This window comes from Amphiura filiformis, chromosome 5 (genome assembly GCF_039555335.1).
Source record: "Amphiura filiformis chromosome 5, Afil_fr2py, whole genome shotgun sequence".
NCBI lineage: Eukaryota > Metazoa > Echinodermata > Ophiuroidea > Amphilepidida > Amphiuridae > Amphiura > Amphiura filiformis.
The window spans coordinates 57,476,854-57,499,561 of record NC_092632.1 but is presented as its reverse complement, the minus strand read 5'-3'; the positions used below and the strand labels follow the sequence as shown (position 1 = coordinate 57,499,561).

Below are 22,708 nucleotides of genomic sequence, written 5' to 3'. Positions count from 1 at the left end.
ATGAAGCCATCAGGAACCACTTATTCCCATTTTACATATCAACATTATTTCTCTAATGCGTTGGCAACACGTATCCAAAATTTTACCGAAATCCGTTGATAGCAAGCTTTCCAAAATGAAGTGAATTTAAAGCATGAGTGATGTACCTCCTTTTGGCTTCTATCTTCAAAAGCATGTAAGCTACATTCATACCGATGCCACCAATATAACGAGAAGATTTGCCCCTTCATTTTGCATACCACTTTGGCCAATTTTTTTTCATTTCTTCACAAAATGCAAAAAACCGCAAAAATGTGATGGGTGTAGTACCCCTTAAGGACGATATTATTCAAAACCTTATTGACCATTCATAATACCCCCGTTGGCTTTGATAATCAAAGATGCCTCAACTTAGGGAATCTTAACTTGAAATGGCAGACTAAGTTTAAAAAGGTTGGTTTTGTGGATTGAGAAAAATCACATCGGGTTACCTACTTTTATCATGTTTATACATGTTTTATTATTTGAATCACTATTGATTACATGTTTTATGACAGGCATACAAGTTGAATATGAACAATGAAGAATACGTGTGGATAATACCTGCATGGTTTGCAAATTATTGGTGGACTGTAAAAGATACAGATGTGACATGTTCTGTGGAAGAGATGACTTCGGCTTTATATTCGTCCAATTACCTTATGGTATACCTGGAGTTTCTGAGCCACAGAGAGGATGTAACTGTTTCTGGATTTGTGAGTGATAACTAAAATATGTTTTTCTTTTGATTTTAATTTTAGTTTTCTCAAAAGAATTAGTAAATGTTTCTGCGTTATAGAATTTTTGTTTGATTATGATAAAGCTCAGTGCTAGCTTCGCAAACATGGTTCGAATTAACAACTTGAAAATTGAATTCCATTTTGTCGATTTATTTGAGGTATTTTACGCCCTTTTCTATATATAAAATATGAAATCTGATATGGAATTTGATAACGTGATACATTTCAAACTTCTATGTTTGTTTGTACCACTTTTCTTTCAAAATGTTAGTGTTGCTTGATATTTGTTAACGTTCATTTCTCATCTTGAACACAGACTCCCCAACAGTACATCGCCTTATATGAAGAGAGAATGTCTCGCCCTGAAAATAACAATTATACACGGGACGAATATGCTCCATTTGCATATGATGCCACTTGGGCGCTTGCTTTGATGCTTAATGCTTCCATTGATGTCTTGCAAGATACGACTTTCTCAGATAACCGACAACGCCACTTGGAAGACTTTACATATGCCGATTTTGAAATGGGCCAAATATTCTACAAGGAATTGGGCAAACTTGAATTTTTAGGTGTTTCGGTATGTTTGAAACCAAGTAAAAACAGTTTCATATAAAATTCATTTGCGAATAAAGTGAAATAATGTTCAACGGGGTATCAAAAGGAAATAAGCTAAAAGTCATGAATGGAAAGTTTGCATGTATTTGTTATATAATGAAAAAAGGACACTGTTCATTTTTACAATGTAAAATAAATGTTTGATTTCAATTTTAATCAGGGCCTGATTTCTTTTTTGGATGGAGATCGTATAGGAAATCCGCTACTGTACCAATTTCGTGGTAAGTACCGCGTACCCGCATACAATAGAGACTTTGCGGAATGAAGTTACTGGAACTTTAACGGCAAAAATATCGATTCGATTTCTTGCTCAAATTCACTTCAACGCGAACGTCAGATTGGTTTCTGTACCAACAGCGTCTTGTTGTTTAAACTAGGGGAAGTGTATCAATGGGTGATCAAAAGAAGGGTATGTAAAAGCGACTGCATCAAATTTCTCCCTTTTGTTTGCTGAAGTGGTTTGTTGGTAACACTTATTACAATAGGCGCTTAGTTTGAATAAACATGGATTACATCTCTAGGCGATGACCAATGCAATGGGAATTAGGCCTATGTTATGAGCTATACGTTAATATTATACTTCTAAACATGTTTCAATTAAATATTCTTGTGATATGCCGATATTATTGTCCCGGATTATTATAATAAAAGCAAGGTCTCTAATATGTCAAATGCTGCGAGTTGCCAAAATAGGGGTAACGTTGAAAGGATCAAAATGAATAATATACATAGCCTTTTCTTGGCCCAAGCAAAATTATCAATCTTCCGGAATGATGAAAAATCCCAGCAAACACAAAACGTTTTACAGAAGACGTTTAAATGTCGGGTTAAATAAAGGATATAAAACATTTAAAAAGCAAAACATTCTAAACATAATGTTATTTAAGTATTGACAAAATATTTTGCAATAATGTTTGCCCAAAATATTTTACAAAATGTTTTAAAAATGTTTTCATGACCTTTATATAACCCGATATTTAAATGTTATTAAAACATTTTGAATAAACGTTTTAAGAAAATTTTGTGTTTGCTGGGATGTAATGAAAATGCAAATCATCAGGTTTTCATAAGGTGCTGTTTTATTCTTAGATTTTATTGCTAAAACCGTTACCGTAAAACCGCTAAAAACTGTTGCGCTCTCCTTATGATGTTTTATAGTATATATTATAAAACTATTGTCATTATTATTTCAGTTAAATGTGATCAAGATTGGTATCTCCATAACGACCAATGTTATTTTATTGTGACTTCCAAACACAATTTTGCTGATGCCGAAGTTATGTGTAGTGAAAGTAATGCTCATCTTGCAGCAATACTGAACGATGACGAAATGAGCTTTCTTGTCAGACTTTTGGACAAACATGCAAAGGCGACATCAAAATGGTAATATGTTTGAGCTCATCGTTGTTCATATCTACGTTTATTTATGTGCTAAGATACGATGGAAGTGTTTTTTCAGTTTACACAGACCGTTGTGTCAAAGGTTCGCTATGTCGAAGGTCCACTATGTCGAATATGAAATACGGTTCGCTATATCGAATACAAAATAAGGTTCGCTATGTCAACATTGTGAACCTTTGACATTACGTGGCTTCGACATGGCGGGTGTGCACCTTATCGATTCACTTTATTTTCTCCAAGGTGGATTGGTCTCAAATTTGACGAGTTATCTAAGAGCTACTTCTGGCAGCAAAACAATACATTATCTTGGCAACCAGAAGGAAGTTCACTCCCTATGTCTGGTAAATCTGGTGACTGCGTTTACATGGAACGAATGGAGAAGTCTAATAGATGGGTTGCGGAATCGTGCAATACACAGATGCCATCAATTTGTCAAAAATATGGAGGTGAGGAGCTTGTTATGAAATTAATCAAGAAAAATTTGAAAAGTGCAAGAACTTAATTTGTGAGAATTATTACAAATGTACATACGTAACAGCTTTAAAGTTACAAGAGACAAATATTCATGCATATAAGAACGCATGAAAGAAGATGATAATAGGAGATATCTCTTTTCTACCATTCCTTCCACAACATTACAACAAGTTACCACAGACCAAGTGACAAACTATAATGAGCTGTGACATCATCACTCAATTTACATATCGCCGTCCACAGCCAATACAATTGAAGCATCATTGGCCTGTTTGCCAAATATTCATGAGAACCGCATGCACTGCCACGAGATGATGATCATGTAAATAAGAATGTACACAATGACCTGCGCATGCACGGCTATAGAGGTTGTGCATATGACGTATCATACCGTAAATATGGCGGACTACTCAAGTGCATTCAACAAAATCATGATGGAAATCTACCGCGACAGTTCGTCTCACACACATGCCAAATGCACTGCCGCTTTCGAAAGGAGTGGATACGTGTATTTAGCCTATACCGATGAGTCTGATTGTTACGTAATCAATTCATTACACAGGGTGAATGGGAGATGTCCTGGAACTTTTTCAAATGAAGTATCCTAGAAAATTCTATTTAAACACAAACTAATAATAATAATAATAATAATAATAATAATAATAATAATAATAATAATAATAATAATAATACACATATACAGATTCAGAGAGCGCTTTTAAATGAAAAAACAAAGCGCTATGGAAAGGAAAAATGCAAGAGGGAGGAAACATTTAGGTGAATAGGTGAGTTTCCATGTTCTTTTTTAATGTTTGGACATTGTGAGAGTCACGAATGTGGGAAGGCAAGCCATTCCATAGAACAGGGGCAATGATGGAAAATGCTCTGTCACCAGCCAACTTGTGGGATCTTGGAATGGAAAGGCAAGTGGCAGCAGTAGAGGTATTCAGGTGTAGACAGCTATTCAGGTGTAGATGAAGCAAGAACCTTATAAACATGGACGAGAGTGCGGAACTGGACACGTTTAGCAACTGGAAGCCAGTGCAGACTATTAAGCAAAGGAGAAGTATGAGTATATTTTGGTTCTCTGAAAATGAGTCTGGCGCACTTGTTCTGGATAAGCTGCAGGCGGGTGAGGTTTTTCTGGGAGATGCCATTAAGCAAGGAGGAGCAGTAGTCAATTTTGGACAGGACAAGAGTCCTAACCGCATTGGTACACGCATCAAAACTGAGGAACCGTCTAATCCTCCAAATATTGCCAATCTGCCAGTTCAAAGTTTTGGACAAATGTGCAACATAACTGGACATCTTCATGTCATGGTTAAAAATGACCCCTAAATTCTTTATGGATGAAGATACAGAGATCTCCAACCCATCCAAATAAAGAGTGAGATGTTTGATATTAATGTAGTGATATCCAGAAGAGGCAGCAACAAACTCAGTCTTCGCCATATTGAGCTTGAGCTTGTTACTGGTGAGCCAAGCTTGTAGCTCATGGATACAGTTGGAAAGTTTGAACAAGGCACAAGCTGCATCCCCCGGAATGGCAGGATTAAAGGTGATAATCAGCTGGACATCATCAGCATAGAAGTGATATTGGAGGCCGTCATTACGAATAATGTTCTCGGTGGCATGAGTGTAATAGATGAACAATATCGGGCCAATGACCGATCCCTGGGGGACACCATAAGGCAGATAAACCTTATCAGAGTAGCATCCCTTCACAAAGACCTGACTACTGCGATTTTCAAGGTAGGACTGGAACACTCTATGGGCATCGCCAACCGATAACAGAATACGGTGATCCACCGTATCAAATGCAGCAGTCAAGTCAAGTAACCATACTGCAGTTACTGTCCGTTTTCCTATACACAATAACACAGTGCTTTCACCATTAACGCGTGACCTCTACAAATAATGTATGTTAGTATTCTCTGAAATTCTAGAAAATATAGTTTTGTAACATGCTCTAAATTTTTAGCTAATTTAGGTAATATTCGCACTTTTGTGTTTTAGGAAGGATATATAAACGACAGATAACACCAAAAAATATGAAGAAATTATTTCCAAACCGTATTAAGTCTACAACCATTATTCTCATTTTCAAGAATGCTGGTTAACAATAAGCAAACTATTGTCTCATTTCGTAAACAAAGGCCCACATACTAGTGTTACCTTGCGTTTGCTTTATAATCGGTTACCCAACTGAAACTATAACACCATCATTGCAATACCGCACAGGTAAAACAGAAACATGTGTAGTGTGGATTTAACCAGAGAAGTTCTGATTTAATCAGTTGAGCTGTTTTCAATGAGTGTTATCTTGGTTTAATAGCCTTTTATGAGGTTTATTATAAAGTCCTGCAAAGGTCGTGGTGAATTCTACTGTAGACATGACTGCATCATGCACCACAAAGTCAGCCCTGTTGTCATCAATAGCTCTGAGAATGGTATTATGAACAGCCAGGAGTGCTGTCTCGGTGCTGTGAGCAGCCCGATACGCTTACTGCAAAGGTTCAGCCAGTTTATTGCACTCGACATACTTGGTGACCTGAGCAGAGACAACCTTCTCAATCAGTTTACCAACAAAGGCCAGATTGCAGACAGGCCAGTAGTTCGAGAGCTGCTGTTTGTCAAGGAACACCTTTTTTAGCACATGCGTGATGGTAACAATACCGTGCTCAGCAGGAAAGCAGCCAGAAAGAAGGGAGTTATTAACGATCTTGGTAAGAATAGGGAGAAAGATATGGATATGTTTCTTTAACAACCAGGTCGGGAGGGGGTCTAGGTCACATGACTTGGAGGTCCATTGCGTTATTATTTTTGATAACTCTTCTTCAGACACAGCTTCAAATTTGTCGAGCGAGCATTGCAATAATAGATAACGCTTATATAAATCTTATGAAGTGACTGATCTGTCCATAATCTGTGTATGATCCAAAATAATCGACAAACATTTCAAATGTCTTTTGCTGCCTTTTCCAGAATTCGCTAGTAATCTTCTAGCCTATTACAACGCCAAAGAAGATGTTTTTGACTGGCAGGATCAAGTTCGATGGATAGGTATGCTGTAATGTATCTACTGTGTGCCCCTAAACTTAAAGCTGTAAAGTACGATCTTATAATATGAAATTGTTTTTGTTTTTTTTTTAACCTGTTTTTTTTGGGCATATTTGTAATGTTTACACGTGTCCCAACTTGCACCTAAATAGAATCAGCCAAATTTGTTGTGTTTGTAGGTCACCAGAGCAAATTTCGACATAAAGTCATATTCTTTTTATTATGACTTTATATCCTCCCAGAAGTGCATATTAAATGGCCAAAATAATTTAATGGGATTTCTTTCACGTTATATTGCTATATCAGCTTAAAATGGACAACAACCCTTCCCGGCAGGTATTTACTAATATTATTCCAACATTTTGAATAAAGAATATCAAAATTTGACGGAAATCGTACATAATGGCTTTAAGTTTGACATTTACCTACGCCCTCAGACTGGTTTTGTTGTACCATCACAAATAGCGGTCATTTCTACATAACCTTTTTACGATACATATTGTATTTACAATACAGATGGCAAAGTTCCATTGGATCACACTCCTAAGATTATAATCACCATCGTCCGTCTTCACATGGGAATCAGTTGGAACTCGTTCATAGGGATGGCTGTCTTATCTTGTTTAGGAGTACTCCTGGCTGTGTTCTTTTTAGGATTTAACATTAAATACCGTTATCACAGGTACGTGATAACAAGATATAGACATTGGTTTGGATAATTAGTAAATTTACCTGGACTGTAGATATCACTTTGGAAATTATATTTTGGTAAACAGAGCTCACCCTTTTTTTTAAATTTCAATTTGTTGAATAACCTTTAATATTCATTTCCACAAACCACAATCCTCAAAGTAAAAAACACGAGCACTGGAAGAAACGCTTGCGTTGTTATCCTGAATATCAACCAATATAAGTGATAAAGACAATCTATTAATATCACAACGTTACCACTGAATTTACATTATATTTGTCTGTAGGATTGTGAAGATGTCGAGTCCCAATCTTAATAACATCATTATATTGGGGATCATACTAATCTTCTTAAGTGTTCTTGCTGGAGGATTTGACAGTAGATTAGTCAGCAGGAATATACAGCAGGTTGCTTGTCAGGTATGTGGTTGACTTGCAATAATATATCATGACCTGACCTGATCTCATTTGATCTGACCTGACCTAAACCCATAATTTCTACAACTCCCATTCTCTCATTTCACAACACGCTTCCTACTCATTTAGGTAAGCTTTGTCTTCATGACTATTTCAAGCAGGGGTTATACATTGTCATACGCTATTCGTAACGTCAGGCGAATATAATCAGGGACAGTAGAATACATAACAATTTTGGCATTGGCTGATGATTTTTGAACATTTTCAAACATGCTTCAAATTACAGAAGGTACTGAATTGGTTACATGTAGTTTGGCTTTGAATATCTTAATATTTAAAACGATGTTTTTTATTTGATTTCCATTAAAAATAGATTCTTCTTTATTTTTTATTTTTCACATTATTCTAGTGTTTTAATGATCACATTATTCAAGTGTTTTAAGTGTAAATGTCATAAAGGTACTTTAACAGTAGATTATTATTTTAACTTGATGGTTAGTGGTCACAGCCCGGGGTCACAGCTACTGCGCACACCGTCATCATCCCTATATCTTCGTGTTAAAAATTGCCGTGATAGTACGATGAATCCTCACGTTTTTCAACAACTACGCATGGTGATTTTATTCGAGATAGGCCGTGCAACTCAGGCTAAGCATACAATTTGAGATTTTGAGCGCCTGCCACACTGTTTCTATTCTATGTTTTACGATTTTCGCATGATCAATATATGGCTGGCCGTAACCGCCACAACGTGGAGCTGCTACGCGAAGCTTACTTTTCGCTTCGCGGAGCTAAATTGACCAATCATATTAGATCTTTTCATTACGCGGAGCCAGTGGATGCATCCTCGTTCCAGAGAGAGAAAACTCTTGCCAAAATTAATGTTTACTATGGGGATTTTAAATGAATCGATTGTAAATAAACCACGACCAGTTGTACAGGATCAATACCATTGTTTGATTAGTGTATAGTCAATGTTACCTTGCATGCATGTGTCATGTGTGTGGCGTGTTTGTTTGTTTGTTTGTCTACTGTGTCAGGCCAGGATCACTGACACCCACGGTACTGATACTCTCATACTATCACGGTGATCATATTGTTGAATGTTGTTGACTTAAAAATAATCATGATGCAGTCATGTCTACAGTAGAACTCACCACGACCTTTGAAGGACTTAAACCCTATTAAAAGCTATTAAACCAAGATAACACTCAATGAAAACGGCTCAACTATGTTACATCAGATCTTCTCTGGTTAAATACACACTGCACTTGTGTCTGTTTTACCTGTGCAATGAGCAATGAGCTGGTATTATAGTTTCAGTTGGGTGAACGATTATAAAGCGAACGCAAGGTAACAATACTGTGGGCTTTTGTTTACGAAATGAGACAATAGTCTGCTTATTGTTAACCAGCGTTCTTGAAAATGAGAAGCTTAATGACTTAACACGGTTTAGAAATAATTTCTTCATATTTTTTGGTACAAAAGTACCAATATTTCCAAACACCTAAATTAGCTAAAAATTTAGGACATGTTGCAAAACTATATTTTCTAGAATTTCAGAGAATACTTTAAATATTGGCCGGTTATTTTTTACACAGTAGTGACGTCAACTAGGCAATGGCCTATACTTCTAACATACACTATTTGTAGAGGTCACGCGTCAATGGTGAGCGCACTGAGTATTGTGTATAGGAAAACGGACAGTAACTACAGTATGTATGGCCTACTACTAGTATATAAAGTAAATCCGAACTGGTTTGCAGTTTGCTGAAGGTCGAATTCCGCAGGGACACCGCGCAAGTTATACAAATTAGCTCCCGGCGATACACTGCAGATCGCAGAACTGTGTGCATAGTTTACCACCACTCTGCCTAGCTATATAGTTATGTACAATACTGTATGAGTTTCTTATGAGTGCATGTCCATCTTAATAATAAGGCAGTTCGTACTTTTCATAAACTACTTTTTGAATCATAACTTTCGTGACCGAGGATATCTTGCAACTACGTGACGCTCGTCTGGCAAATTCTTAATGAATAAATTCGCTTCACGTAATGAGTAAGTCGTACTTAATTAGTCAGTTTTACCTCCGAGTAATGAAAAACTCTAACATGATCATGATTGGTCAATTTGGCTCCACGGAGCAAAAAGTCAGCTACGCGTAGCAGCTCCACGTTGTGGCGGTTGCGGCCTACCATATCAGTATCCCATATGATATTTCTATTGCAAGAAAATTTTATTTGTTGTCAGGTTTTATCTTAAATACACTAACTGGAAATTAAATACACTAATTAGTGAGGACCGGTATTTTGCTGTGGATATGTTTAACTGCAATTTGCGGGTAAAAATTTGAAATCCTGAGTAAAAATTTTGATCATATTCAACTCTTTGAGAAAAAATTGATATAAAAGAATGCATGTAAAATCCAGCTGCAATACAATGTACATTATTGACACACTATCACTCTCTTTATTTACGGCAATAATATAATATCGATTTCAATCGAATTGAATACGATGCTCAGTTTTGAGTTTGTAGTTGACTACTAAGCGACCCAAGCGATCGATTGCTAGCCAATCAGATAGAACTCCTTTTCTTGCGTTCGGTGAAATACCAGTCGCCCGTCGCTCACCAACGGAGTATTAAATTTATATTTATCGAATAGGAAGTCGACACTGTGCTGCGTAACTCTAATTTTAATAAGAATATGGTTTTAACTTTAGTTATCAATATCTATGAGAACTACATTATGCCTGCATATTATTATGTCACTAGAAAACTGTTTTAGTAGATATGTATTTTACCAGGCGTGTATTAATAATTTTCAGGTTCGTGCGTGGCTTCTCTCCATCGGTTTTGTACTTGCATTTGGATCCATGTTCAGCAAGACATGGCGAGTGTATCGTGTTGCTGCCCTCAAGACTCCTAAAAGACGGGTAAGACCAACGCGCTGGAGGATTTATTATTCTATTGTGTCCGATTAGAGCGTTGACACATTTGAAAATTCATGAGAGTGTAGGCCTACATTTGACGTCCAGAAGTTGGGTGACTTGTGTTTGGTAGGTGTGAAATACATCTGACTCGGCGTTTTAATTACGTAACGCATAAAGGCATTGACATCATCGAATGACTGCCTAGTGCTGTTTATTTTTTATTTTTATTTTAATTTCTCTGCATTAATTCTTTCTTATGCCCACATTTTATCACTTCCTCTCTCGCCCTCTCTCCCCTTCTCCTCCCCTCTTTCTTTCTTTTTCTTTTTGTCTTCCTCCCATCCCATCCCCTCTCGATCGCCTTTCTCCTCTTGTCACCCTCACTCCTTCGCTCCCTCACTTCCTTTCACTGGCTTTTAAAGTGGATATTCGTGAAATAGTTAAATGACAGAAAGTGACACAGTTATATAGACATGTATACGCTTATGAACAGTGATGAAAAGGTTTGGCTACTTAAATGCGTCTACGCACGGACAGTTTCCACCCCGATACACCCGAGTACACAATTTTCTCCAAACACAGCGAGTCTAGTCTCTACACAGCCTGTGTATGTATAACACGGTTGAGTGCATAGCATCATAAGAGCTGTGTGAGATCTAGCTGTGTGAGATGAAAGCTTGTCGGCAAATCAAATTGCCACAAAGGAACAATGCGTTATGTAATCTATTGCCTCTGTATGTTATAAAAGCTCTTATACAATTATTTGGATCCATGTTCAGTAAGACATGGCATGTGTATCGTGTTGATGCTCTCAAGACTCCTAAAAGACGGGTAAGACTACTGTCAGGATCCCCGAATATACAATTATGAATATTCAATTTCCAATATTTAATCTCCCGCTAGGTTTAGTGACTACAGTTATTTTAATGGAAAAACTTTTAGCCTATGTTGAACATACGAAAGAAGAAGAAGAAGGTGTGCCCTAGAAAAAGATATCAGCAAATAAAGGAACAATGAACTTACCAAAACCACTTTTTTTTACCTTTGACCTTTCAGAAAATTACCGATAATCAACTTTATATCATGGTGATTTGTTTCTTCGGTCTTGACGTTTGCGTCCTTACATTGTGGCAAATATTGGACCCATTTTATGTGGAAGTAATCGATCTGTACGAACGGGTACGTGTAAGGATACGTTATTATTATTATTATTTTTTATTATTATTATTATTATTATTATTATTATTATTATTATTATTATTATTATTATTATTATTATTACATATTATTTATTTGTTTTGTTTACTTAGTAGTATAATAGTAATTTAGACCATGTCTTCCGTGTGCGCGTATTCGATGCGACGGAACAGTTCACACACGCGAAACTGCCATAGCGTGACTTCCCGCTGCTGTAATTGGTTAGCCCGATTTTAGCCTGTTCGAATTGTTAGAAGTCAAAATATAGGTTGTGCCTAAATTGCTTGTGATGTTCACTCAAGATCAAGATAGAAGCCGGAGAGTCCAAATGTCGAATCTCGTTGAGATCAATTAATACTATTTTATTACTATTGATCTCACCCCGGGCACATAGTTTTAACCAGAACCTCTCATTGCAGTATATATAATTTGTATATTATGACATAATACAATACTCTCGAAAAAAGTCAGCCATTATTATTATATCTATACCATAGTTTATTTATCGTATAATAATATAATGAGGTTCTATCGAATAATACAAGACCTAAATTATTCTTTTTGATAGTTTTGAGGGTTTTGCTTTTGATGTTTTTGTTGTTGTTTTTAATATTATATAGGATGATCCCAAGATACCAAATCAACGTCTGATACCTTTTATTGAACAATGTACCTCTTATCACTTGTCATATTGGTTGATAGCCTTGTACAGCTACAAAGGACTTCTGCTTTTGTTTGGAACTTTTTTGGCCTGGGAAACAAGAATGGTAACGTATGAAGGAGAAACTAGAAAACTGGACATTAAGCACAATGCTTTAAATAACCCAATAATGATATAAAATTGGATCGATTGAGCCCATATTTATTGGTCGAGCTATGGTTTTATCGAGTCCAATATTTTAATATTGACGTGACAACTCCTGCTGATAAAGCGAATGCATTTTATGCTAATGTTCAGGAAGCAATTGACCTTCGTTATCAAACTTCATTCCGAGGATAAACCTTGGATCACTCCTGAGATTAAGAACCTAATCAGGAAACGTCATGTAGAGTAGCTTTTGCAGGAGAGAAAATGTTTCTCTGGCGCTTTTTCCGCAATAAGGTTACTCGTGCTATCGATCAAGCGAAGGAATTTTACTACAGAGATCACATTCAGATCCTCAAGTAAGGGAATCCAACTAATAACCAACAAATGTCAGCAAAATGATGAAAAAGCAATTGCAATGGCTATAAATGATAATCTTGCCTCAGTCTCACAAAATAGACCCCAATCGACCCACAAGCGCTGCCTGCCTTCCTACCTACAACACTGTCACCCCAGATACTGGTATGGGATATGTACAATCTGGAAAAATTGAAGGGCACACACCACTAAATAATCGTCCCATTGAAATACACGGGAAAATACAAGAAAGTAAGTTTGTTTTTCTACCCAATGTAACAACATTTTTAATATTTTGATCAAACCAGTGTCTTAAATAAAGATTAAACTTTTATTTAAATTTAATTTTTTGGGACAAGTTAAGACAAACTTAAAAGATACGAACTCCTGAACAGCGCCATCCCGAATTTCAGCCGATACGCTCGCCTCCTTACCAGTTCCGGCCATGATATTGTTCCGAGGGCCTATTACCCATGCACATTCGTTTCAGAAAATTTTCTGAACAGATATGTAATGTTGAGCTCCTATTCTATCTTTTTGATCAAAACAACCAAGAGTCACTCAAATTTGGTTCCCTCGGGACGCCGATATATTTCGCATAGGTGCTATTTTTTACCGGAACTATGAAGGGTTACACCAAATGCGGAAGGATTTAGTGTAGTGCACCCTTATAAGAAAAAAAATATTTTTGATATTCTTTATTTTTGGAATCAGTGGTCAACATCCTAAAAAAGTGTAATTGCTTTTTATCGCTACTCACTCCAAAGTTATAAAACAGGGCTTCAAACAAGCTTGGACTGAGTGAAAATATGATACTTTTCGCAATTTTCAGCATTCAAGGGCCAGAGCAACATTTTGACCATGTTAAACTGTATTTATAATCCCATTAACATCAGAAAAGTGACTTTGTTTACAAAAATATATGTACAATCACAAATTTAACATGACCGAAAAGCGACATGTGATCATTTCACCCCCCCCCACTCTTAGATCATGCATAATATAAGGACGTGTCAATAGGCATATGCCTTAAGTTTGGGGGGTGTTATGGGTAGATAGAACGGTAATTTGACACTCTAAAATGTTAAATTTCCAAGTTGTGTGTATTATTTTTGCAAGATCTAAAATTAAGAAACCCCATCATTAGAATTAATTAATAAATTTCTCTCTTGGGAATTGAACATTTGGTCATGAGATAAAAATGCCGTTATTTTGTCATCATTAGGCCATAATATAGTATGCTTTGACTTTAAATGTCTATTGAGACCCAATTAAAGGTTCAGTGATTATTTTCAAAACGGTTATAATTGAGTTTTGATCTTATAATTACATTTTGCATCAAAATAATTCCAAAGATGTTTCATTTTTTCAGCACCGAGATAACCAAAAGTGACCACTTCTATGATATTGGGGCCAAAATAGCTCAATTTCAAGCACGGTCTTAAATTGTCAATTCGACGGGAACTTGCGTTTTGAAGCTAATTTCTCGTGCGTTTAAGAATGATATCGCGTATTTGTAGACGGAAATAGAAAAACAGACTTTTTTTCTTTGCAAAGACATCAGTTTCAGTCAAAAATCTCAACTTTTTGGCACTTAAAATCAGGTATTAATCATGTCCATAGCATTTAAAAATGAGTCTTCGAAGGGCACACACCACTAAATAATCGTCCCATTGAAATACACGGGAAAATACAAGAAAGTAAGTTTGTTTTTCTACCCCATGTAACAACATTTTTAATATTTTGATCAAACCAGTGTCTTAAATAAAGATTAAACTTTTATTTAAATTTAATTTTTTGGGACAGGTTAAGACAAACTTAAAAGATACGAACTCCTGAACAGCGCCATCCCGAATTTCAGCCGATACGCTCGCCTCCTTACCAGTTCCGGCCATGATATTGTTCCGAGGGCCTATTACCCATGCACATTCGTTTCAGAAAATTTTCTGAACAGATATGTAATGTTGAGCTCCTATTCTATCTTTTTGATCAAAACAACCAAGAGTCACTCAAATTTGGTTCCCTCGGGACGCCGATATATTTCGCATAGGTGCTATTTTTTACCGGAACTATGAAGGGTTACACCAAATGCGGAAGGATTTAGTGTAGTGCACCCTGAATGTTAAAAAACGGCTTTGGTGTCAGAAGCGAGTTACTGCCGTAGATTATAAACTTCCTCACAGCTCGTCGTCAACGGGTGCAGTACCACTCTGCCTTGTCAGAAGGGGAAACTCTTCATGTGGTGTCCCACAGGGCACTAAAGCTTGACCCCATCACATTTCTTGATGTAATCAACAATGCTTCTGAGGAGTCTCTGACTAAAAGCTTTAAGTAATGTTTAAAAGTCGTCCAATTTTATTTAACCATTGGTTTCTATAGGACAGGAAATTGTCAAAAGTCCCGGAGTAAATCTTAAAAATGCGTCCTATAAGGTTATTATATCGCGGGTTTGGCAACCCTATGAGCGAATGTTGACATTTGATCTTTTCAAATATTGAGTTTTAGTTTCTGCATTACCAAACTGTTAATATTTTGCATCAAACTTACTTGTTCCACAAGGTGACGATACCAGCGCTAAATGACAGCAAGTTAATTGGAACTTGCATCTATAACACCATAGTACTGTGCATTATAGGAGTTGTCGTGAGTTTTATTATTACCAATGATCCGTCGACATTGTTCATCTTTACATCGTGTACCGTAGTTGTCTGCGCAACTTTGACAATATTTGTTTTGTTTATTCCGAAGGTAAAAGACAAAACGATTTGGTATATTGTACATGTACATGTATTTTGCAAAATAATGATCAGGACATTAATCTTTATGTCTGCTTCGTAAATAGGTACAAATGTGGAACCACTTTTTTTTTCAAATTTGGTGAAAGTCTGCTGTTGCTACAATGAGGTCGTTATATTATTTTTTTTTACCTTCATGTAGATGTAACAATGCCTTCGCAGTATAAGTTCAAAGGCTTGGCAATCTCAGATTTAAAAAAACAGATATTGTTATTCAAGCTAAATTAGGTGGTTACTGGTCAATAGTCGTTAGCTCGAAACCACAATAACTTAGATATCAACCATATTCCTTACCGTTGCTCTAACTCTAAACCTTACCCTTACCTATAGCCTAAGCACTAATTCGACGGACCGCATGATCCCACGATCTTGTAGTCGAGATACCATGATCAAACATTGTCAGCCATTAAAGATCCTTTCTAACATCTATACAGTGTAGGTGAACTACTTGAAATTTCAGATTAGTTTTACTACTTTAGCCTTTGCGCTTGCCCTTCATCATGTTCATGGGCACCACGAAGTATCATGCATTTGTAAACTTCTTTTTATAACAATGATAATTATTGCCCAAATATATAAGAAACCCTTTAAAGACGCCTAGTTTGTTCACCTCGCTGCTGTGGTGAGGAGATGTTGATCTTAGTGTGGATGCGGGTAATGGTAAAAGGAAGTGATTGCGGAGATGATGTGAAGCGGAAGGTGGGTGTCTTATAAATGTTTGTCTTCAATCATATCAATGCTGGTATTCTTGTTGACTTGTAATTCCAAACTATATTACTGTACAGATGATATCGGTTCTTAAACATCAAAACGAAGATTTGCAAAAGTCTAGTGTATCAACATCGGGACCAGGAGGATCCTCGGGTTCAGTGCCTCATGTAGAAACCAATCAAGGCATCCATAGTGACGAGAGGAATATTCAGGTGATTAATTGTGTTATTTATTTTGTAATATTGTGTAACGTTCTTCCAGTACTTGATAATTTGCTCTCCATATAATGCCGCAAGAGTATTTTAATACTTACCTGTAAAATAATATTTTAAAATGTCCCCATATTGCAATGCTGTTATTAACGTGCAGTGGCGTAGCCAGCATCTTTTCAGAGGGGGTGGCAAAGGGGGCAAGACAAATTTTAGGGGGGGGGGGGGCACGCCAAAATCAGTTAATCAAATTTTGCCACATTGACGCTAAACTGAAATATGGTACAGAAATGGAATAAATTCGCGCTAAGCGCGCAAAAATTGGCACTTTTTAGGTTAAAATGGCAAAATATAATGTCAATTTGGTCAGAAACACCAAAAAGTCTTAAATGTCGGGGCGGCCACCATCCCACAGGGGGGGGCAAGACTTTTCACAGGGGGGAAGCTGCCCCCTTGCCCCCTTGGCTACGCCACTGTTAACGTGCACTTTCCGTGCTTCGGTGTGCTTTACAAAATGCTGTATACATGGAGTAGTATCATGTGTAGGCGGATAATGTGTATATGTTGTTATCAACACGCCAAGGACGTTTTCCCGCCACACTGACAGAATGGAGTCGGGTGACTTTCAAAGTGGAGTAAACAAGCACAGACTGTCAAAAGTAGTCGTCTTACTTTCACAAGAGAGTCAGTTGACTCTACTTGTGGAGTCAATTGACTCTACCTGCGGAGTCGTGCACGGTGTTGTTTGACACCGACTCTCAAAAGGTGTTGCACCTGACATTTACTACAAAGACAATTGGCTCTACCCATGGAGTCAATTCAGAGTCCAATTCAGAGTCATCGACACCATACACAGTGTATTGCTGAGGCAGCAGCCATTTTGCATTATGCTGCTGCTGTTTGCTGCTGTTCAGCATGCTGGTCATTCACACGGTATATCATATGGGTGGTTGGACAGTGTGATGTGATATTTTCATACTGTAGGCTATCTTGTTCTTTTGCTGAATTCCACAGGAGAATTTGAACTTGCCGGTGAGGTAAAGTTAATAATAGTAAGCTTAAATTTTTGTAACTGTGATGAATTGTTCACACCATGACATATCCCACTCACTGGCCTAGCCATTAGCCAAGGCGAGCTCTGACCCTAATATTACACCGTGTTACTTTTACAAGGGCCAGAGGCACCTTTGGATCTAAAATCAAGGAAATGCTTCACCTAATCAGTACAAGTATCAGCCTATTCACCCTGCTACCTGGAGTCGGATTGTCTGATTCAGTCACTCAGTGTGACTCAATAAATGGAGTCTGGGTTTATACTCTAGAAGCAGAGTCCAGCCACTGCGTGACTCTATGTCTAAAATGACTTCATGAGAGTCAAATTGATGACACTTCATCGGGGTCAACAAATTATGACACTTCAAGGGAGTCAGATGACTCCCAATATAGAGTCACTTTAGACACAGAGTCGCAGAGTGGCTGGATTCTGTTTCTAGAGTCACCCTGACTCCAGTTTGGCTTTCAGTGCATTTTGTCACCCCAACTACGACCCCTAAACAACCACCACCCACCCACCCCCACACACTAAGGGAGTGTTCATAAATACTTTGATGTGGTTGGAAAAGTTGGAAGCTTGGACATTAAAAATTGATTGATCCCCTAAAAAGTTGATATTTTTTATCCCTCTTTTTATGGTCTAACAATTTTTGATCCCCCTTTCATGTCCTAAAATAGAAACCAAAAATATGTGTTCTTGGAGTTGTGACTGTTTGGAGTTATTACTAATGAGTGCGCACATTTTGTTGATTTGAATCTTTGAAGTACAAAATGTCTTGTTGTACAATTTACCCCTGACTTTTACCCTCAATTTTTTATCTCTCTATTAAGGACTGAATTTTCCCTTTTAGGACCCAATTATTTCTGATCCTACATTTTCCCCCCCCCTCACCAAAGTATTTATGAACATTCCCTTATATCGACCAAGGGTGTTCATTGCTTCACCGGGATTGCTTCACAAAATGAACATTTATGAGGAATTATACCCTTATGATTTCAAACTCTCATTAAGAATTATTCTGAACTCATAGTGCGGATCCGTGATACGTTCTTGCTCAAAGCAGAACTTTTATTCCAAGTGGGGTTTTTTTAACGCGCATGTTCAACTTCAAATATTTTTATATTGCAGTTGGAAAATGAGTTACGGAAACAATACGACGGGACGTATATCCCAGGGAATGATAGCGAGGATGATTGGCAGCGTAAGATTACGAGTTGTGGAGCTGATTGTACAGATGACGGTATCGATAACATCGCATTAGCTTCTAAGCTAACTAGTAATTACAAAATTGATCAAGGCAGTGAAATATTAGCTTAAAATATATGTTATCTAGTCCGTATAGTTTGATCTAAATGTACTGCACATACGTATTACGAATACAATACAAATTCAACGTATTGGTTCATGGGAGTTTGGTATCATGTGGCAGCAACCTATTTCTTTGTTTGTGAACTTAGACCTCGTCTGCACCGTGAAGTATCCGATTGTTTTAAAATATTCATTACCAATAAATGACGTTAGTCAACAACGAAAAATATATAACGAGAGTTCTAGCCAGCGAAATGTCCTAACAGAAGATTTCAAAGCATAATTTAATTTATTTTTTATATTATATTTACTCGTATTATTTGAATATACCATGCAAAATTATCTGCTGAACGAGATGTCAGTTCTTGGATATCCGTAACATCCGCATTAGCTTCTTCTTCACATGGAAAAGTCAATTAACATTCTATGCGCAGAAGCAAAAGAAAAACAAACAAAGAAAAGCGCATCGGAAACTATTATATTATTACGTTCTGCATTTATTTACGCAATTAACTTGACAGCTAAATTTATGTAAAAAGTGTGACAAAGAAATTTGTAGATTTTGTGTAGGCACCTGAATGGCTGTAACCCCGACACAGTGAATTGCGTTATTACATCAGTAATTTGCGATTTTGGATAATTTTGTCCGGATTTAAGATAAATGGTATCGCATAAATGTAAATACGTATTTTGTATTGTCATTAAATGTACAAAAAAGAAATTATAACGGGCGTTACTTATTTCATAGTGTCTTCCTACGCAAATCACCACTTTGCTTGCTTCACAGTGTATCGGAAACTATCCCTTTGTTATGCTAAATAGCCCAATTTTACGTGTTGAAGGCCACACTCTTCATACCTTAAAAACATCAAAACAGAAGTTAGATGTTTTCCATGTCAAAAATGACACGGAATTGGTGGCGCACTCGTGTATAATATTTGTGTAATGGTTTGCCAAATATGGGTATTACAGTGGTATATTTATGAATATTGCATGGTACAAGAAGGCAAAATACCCAGACGGTGTCCTAATTTGGCTCGAATATACCTTATGGTACTTTATGGTACCTTATGGTATATACTATCGAGTGAGTTTGATATTTTTATGAATGAACTGGAGTATGAATGGTAGCACGCCGTCATCCAGAGCCTCGATTCACTTCGAAAAAGTGAAATGCTTGGTTGAAATTACATCGGTACCTGAGTCGGTCTTTTAAGTTTTATAATTATTTTTGCATGAAATATAAAGATAACATATTCAAATTAACATTAATTGTAATATTTTGGCATAAATACATTTTTTTAGCAAGATACGGCTTTCGAAGGTAGTGGATACGTGCAGTTGGCCTATAGACGAATCCGACGAGCCACATTCCTACACCTCACTGGCGGCCATAGCTGGGGCCATCCATCCATTTTACGCGACGCCAGTATCATAGGCGTACAGCGTTTACCGCTCCCGTGACGCGGCGAGAGTGCTACGCGCTCCAATGCACTCGCGATAGTGGGCGTCTTGGATCGTAATCCAAACGAACTAAGCTAGTTTGGCGCGGATGGCCCCCATCGACTTAATCCTGACCATGACTTGGCTCGCATTTATGGACTTTGCAGGCGCCTACTCGGCCAATAAAGTGATTTTCCCATAATAATTCACCAGGATGACTTTTTGTAATCCTTATCACAATGATTGAAATACAGTGGCTATTTTAACGTGCCTCCTGGTTCGTGCAGCGAGATTAAAAATCCGTGCAGTGACAATTAAAGATCCGTGCTTGAAATATGCAGTTGATATGCTTAAGGTTAGACAAAGAAACGTATAAAAACGTATAAAAGACGTATAAAGTTATTCTCTAAAATCAAGTTTTATCATCAATTAAATATCGCAGTGAGAGAAATGTTGGTGCGTTAATTTTGTGTGTTCATACAAATTTTTAGAATCCGTTTGAAAATATTTCGTTTATATTCTTTTTAGGCACCTTGTAAACGAGACCAAAACCGCGTTCCATGCTATTTTTTCAAATGTGTGCCCCATATAAAACCACGCCGAGTGATTGCTTTATCCTTTTTTGTATTGTGCTACAAACCGTTCAAAGAAATAATATAGTACTGATTTAATTTTAGAAGCTCGTTTTGGGGGAACATTTTGGAGAAACTTGCATGAGAAAAACTGGTTTGTTAAATTATTGATATTTTAATTAAGGCACGTTAAGTACCTCATTTTATTTTCACTCGAAATTGAAGCTAGTTTTGCTAAAAAACGAGATTTTCGCCATCAGTTCGTATAAAATTTCAGAGCCGACATTTGCGTTTATTCTAAGAGCCATTATGCGGACGCGATTGTAATCACATTATTGCATCAAATTATAATTAAGCCTATATAGTCACTTTGAGATCAAGCAAATGCGTAAGTTGAGTCGTGGCCGAGTGGTGAGGGCATTGGACTATTATGAATCTACTATTATTAATCGTTATTGTGGGTTTGAGTCCCCGTGTAGTTAAATTTTATTTTTTCCTCTTTTTCTCATTTTCTTCCTTTCTTCCCTCTTTTTTCTCTTTTTCTTTTTCCTTTTCTTTTTTCCTTTTTCATTTCTTTCTAAAATCAACCAATTTTGCGCAAAAAAGCTTCAAAAAGTGGAAATTTTCGTAATTTTGAGTTTTTACTTGGGGAAACTGGGGGAAGTTCTGACTGTGTGATCCCCCGTGGCGCCGCCACTGAATATAGAGCAGCATTGATTTCTTTTATCAAAGATATCAAGGCTAATTAAAAATCAATTTTCCAGACGGGGACAGAGGAAGTGCCACAATCGATTTTAAAATTTAAAAAATCATTATGAAAATAGCCGAAAATCTATATATTTTGGAAGGTTCGTGTTTGTTTTAACTTTTGGGGCGTTTTTCCAAAATTTGATATTTTTGGTGATACTTCAAAAAAGTGACATGCCAAAGACAACTCTTTGGGCACATAGTTTGTTATAGTTATTTCAGTTCTTTTCCACATACCTACGTTACCATTTTGGTGATTTACTATTTTGTGACTGCAATTTGGCGTTTTCAATGCGTTTTAAGCTTTATCATGAAATTAACGCGAATATAGTCACGCTGCTTTTAGAATTCTTCATTGCAAAGCGATATGGAGAAAACCCAGCATTATTATATTACAATAGATACAATAGAGTCCCTGATCATCACTGATTTCTGCCTTTGGTGAATAATAGCCTATTATTAGAATGTTTGAATCTCGCGCGTATAGGCATAGGTCTATACAACAGGAAATGAGAAGGAAATTGAAATTTAGAAAAAAACAAATGTTCTAGCCCCTGACACACGGCCACAACACGTTCCGAAAATTCTATAAATATACTCAGGTCAAGGAGTTTTTGTAGATCGATGTTTAGAGCACGAAACTGTTATAAAATATTCAAAAAGTGAAAAATCGAAAAATAAAAATAAAACTGATTAGGGCCTATTACTGAAAACAAAATACTCTTTAATTTCATATTCAAAATTTTCAAAAGTACTCAAATTGCTTTTTCAAAATCTGGAAAAAATGTAGGCCTAATAATTGATGTAATAATTGCATAATCCCCCCCCCGATCCGAATAGGCAAAAAGTTGACAGTATTCTCCAATTAAATATACAAACCAAAAAAAAGGAAAAATTTTTTGTATGAATTTGACCAGTTCTATATGATTCAAAATCACAAGCTGGGAAAATGTAAAAAAGAAGAAGAAAAAAAAAAATCATTTAAGAAGGCTTGGGTGGGGTTCGAACCCAGGATATACGCGTGATATGAAAAAAATATGTAACCGATTGCGCCACGAAGCCAAAGATAAATAATTGAGGTAAAACGACAAACTTAATGAAAAAGAAGTCGAACGTTTATAAAACTAATTGATATCTCTCATCTGTGTTTTATTTG

The 22,708-nt window shown here is 36.8% G+C and overlaps 1 protein-coding gene across 1 annotated transcript; it reads left to right on the top strand.

Annotated features, from left to right (window-relative positions):
- Positions 1-5,907: 5,907 nt before the first annotated feature.
- LOC140151691 (gamma-aminobutyric acid type B receptor subunit 2-like) lies at positions 5,908-18,799 on the top strand. The gene is made up of 8 exons (XM_072174027.1): positions 5,908-5,977; positions 6,237-6,314; positions 6,828-6,993; positions 7,289-7,421; positions 10,250-10,357; positions 11,411-11,533; positions 16,294-16,431; positions 18,611-18,799. The coding sequence occupies exons 1-8, from the start codon at positions 5,908-5,910 to the stop codon at positions 18,797-18,799; spliced, it is 1,005 nt and encodes a 334-aa protein (XP_072030128.1).
- Positions 18,800-22,708: the final 3,909 nt, after the last annotated feature.

Coding starts and splice junctions, on each gene's coding strand:
- LOC140151691 (XM_072174027.1), top strand. CDS start 5,908: ATGCGTGATGGTAACAATACCGTGCTCAGCAGGAAAGCAGCCAGAAAG. Junction 6,315..6,827: donor GGATCAAGTTCGATGGATAG/GTATGCTGTAAT, acceptor TTTACAATACAG/ATGGCAAAGTTCCATTGGAT. Junction 6,994..7,288: donor ATTAAATACCGTTATCACAG/GTACGTGATAAC, acceptor ATTTGTCTGTAG/GATTGTGAAGATGTCGAGTC.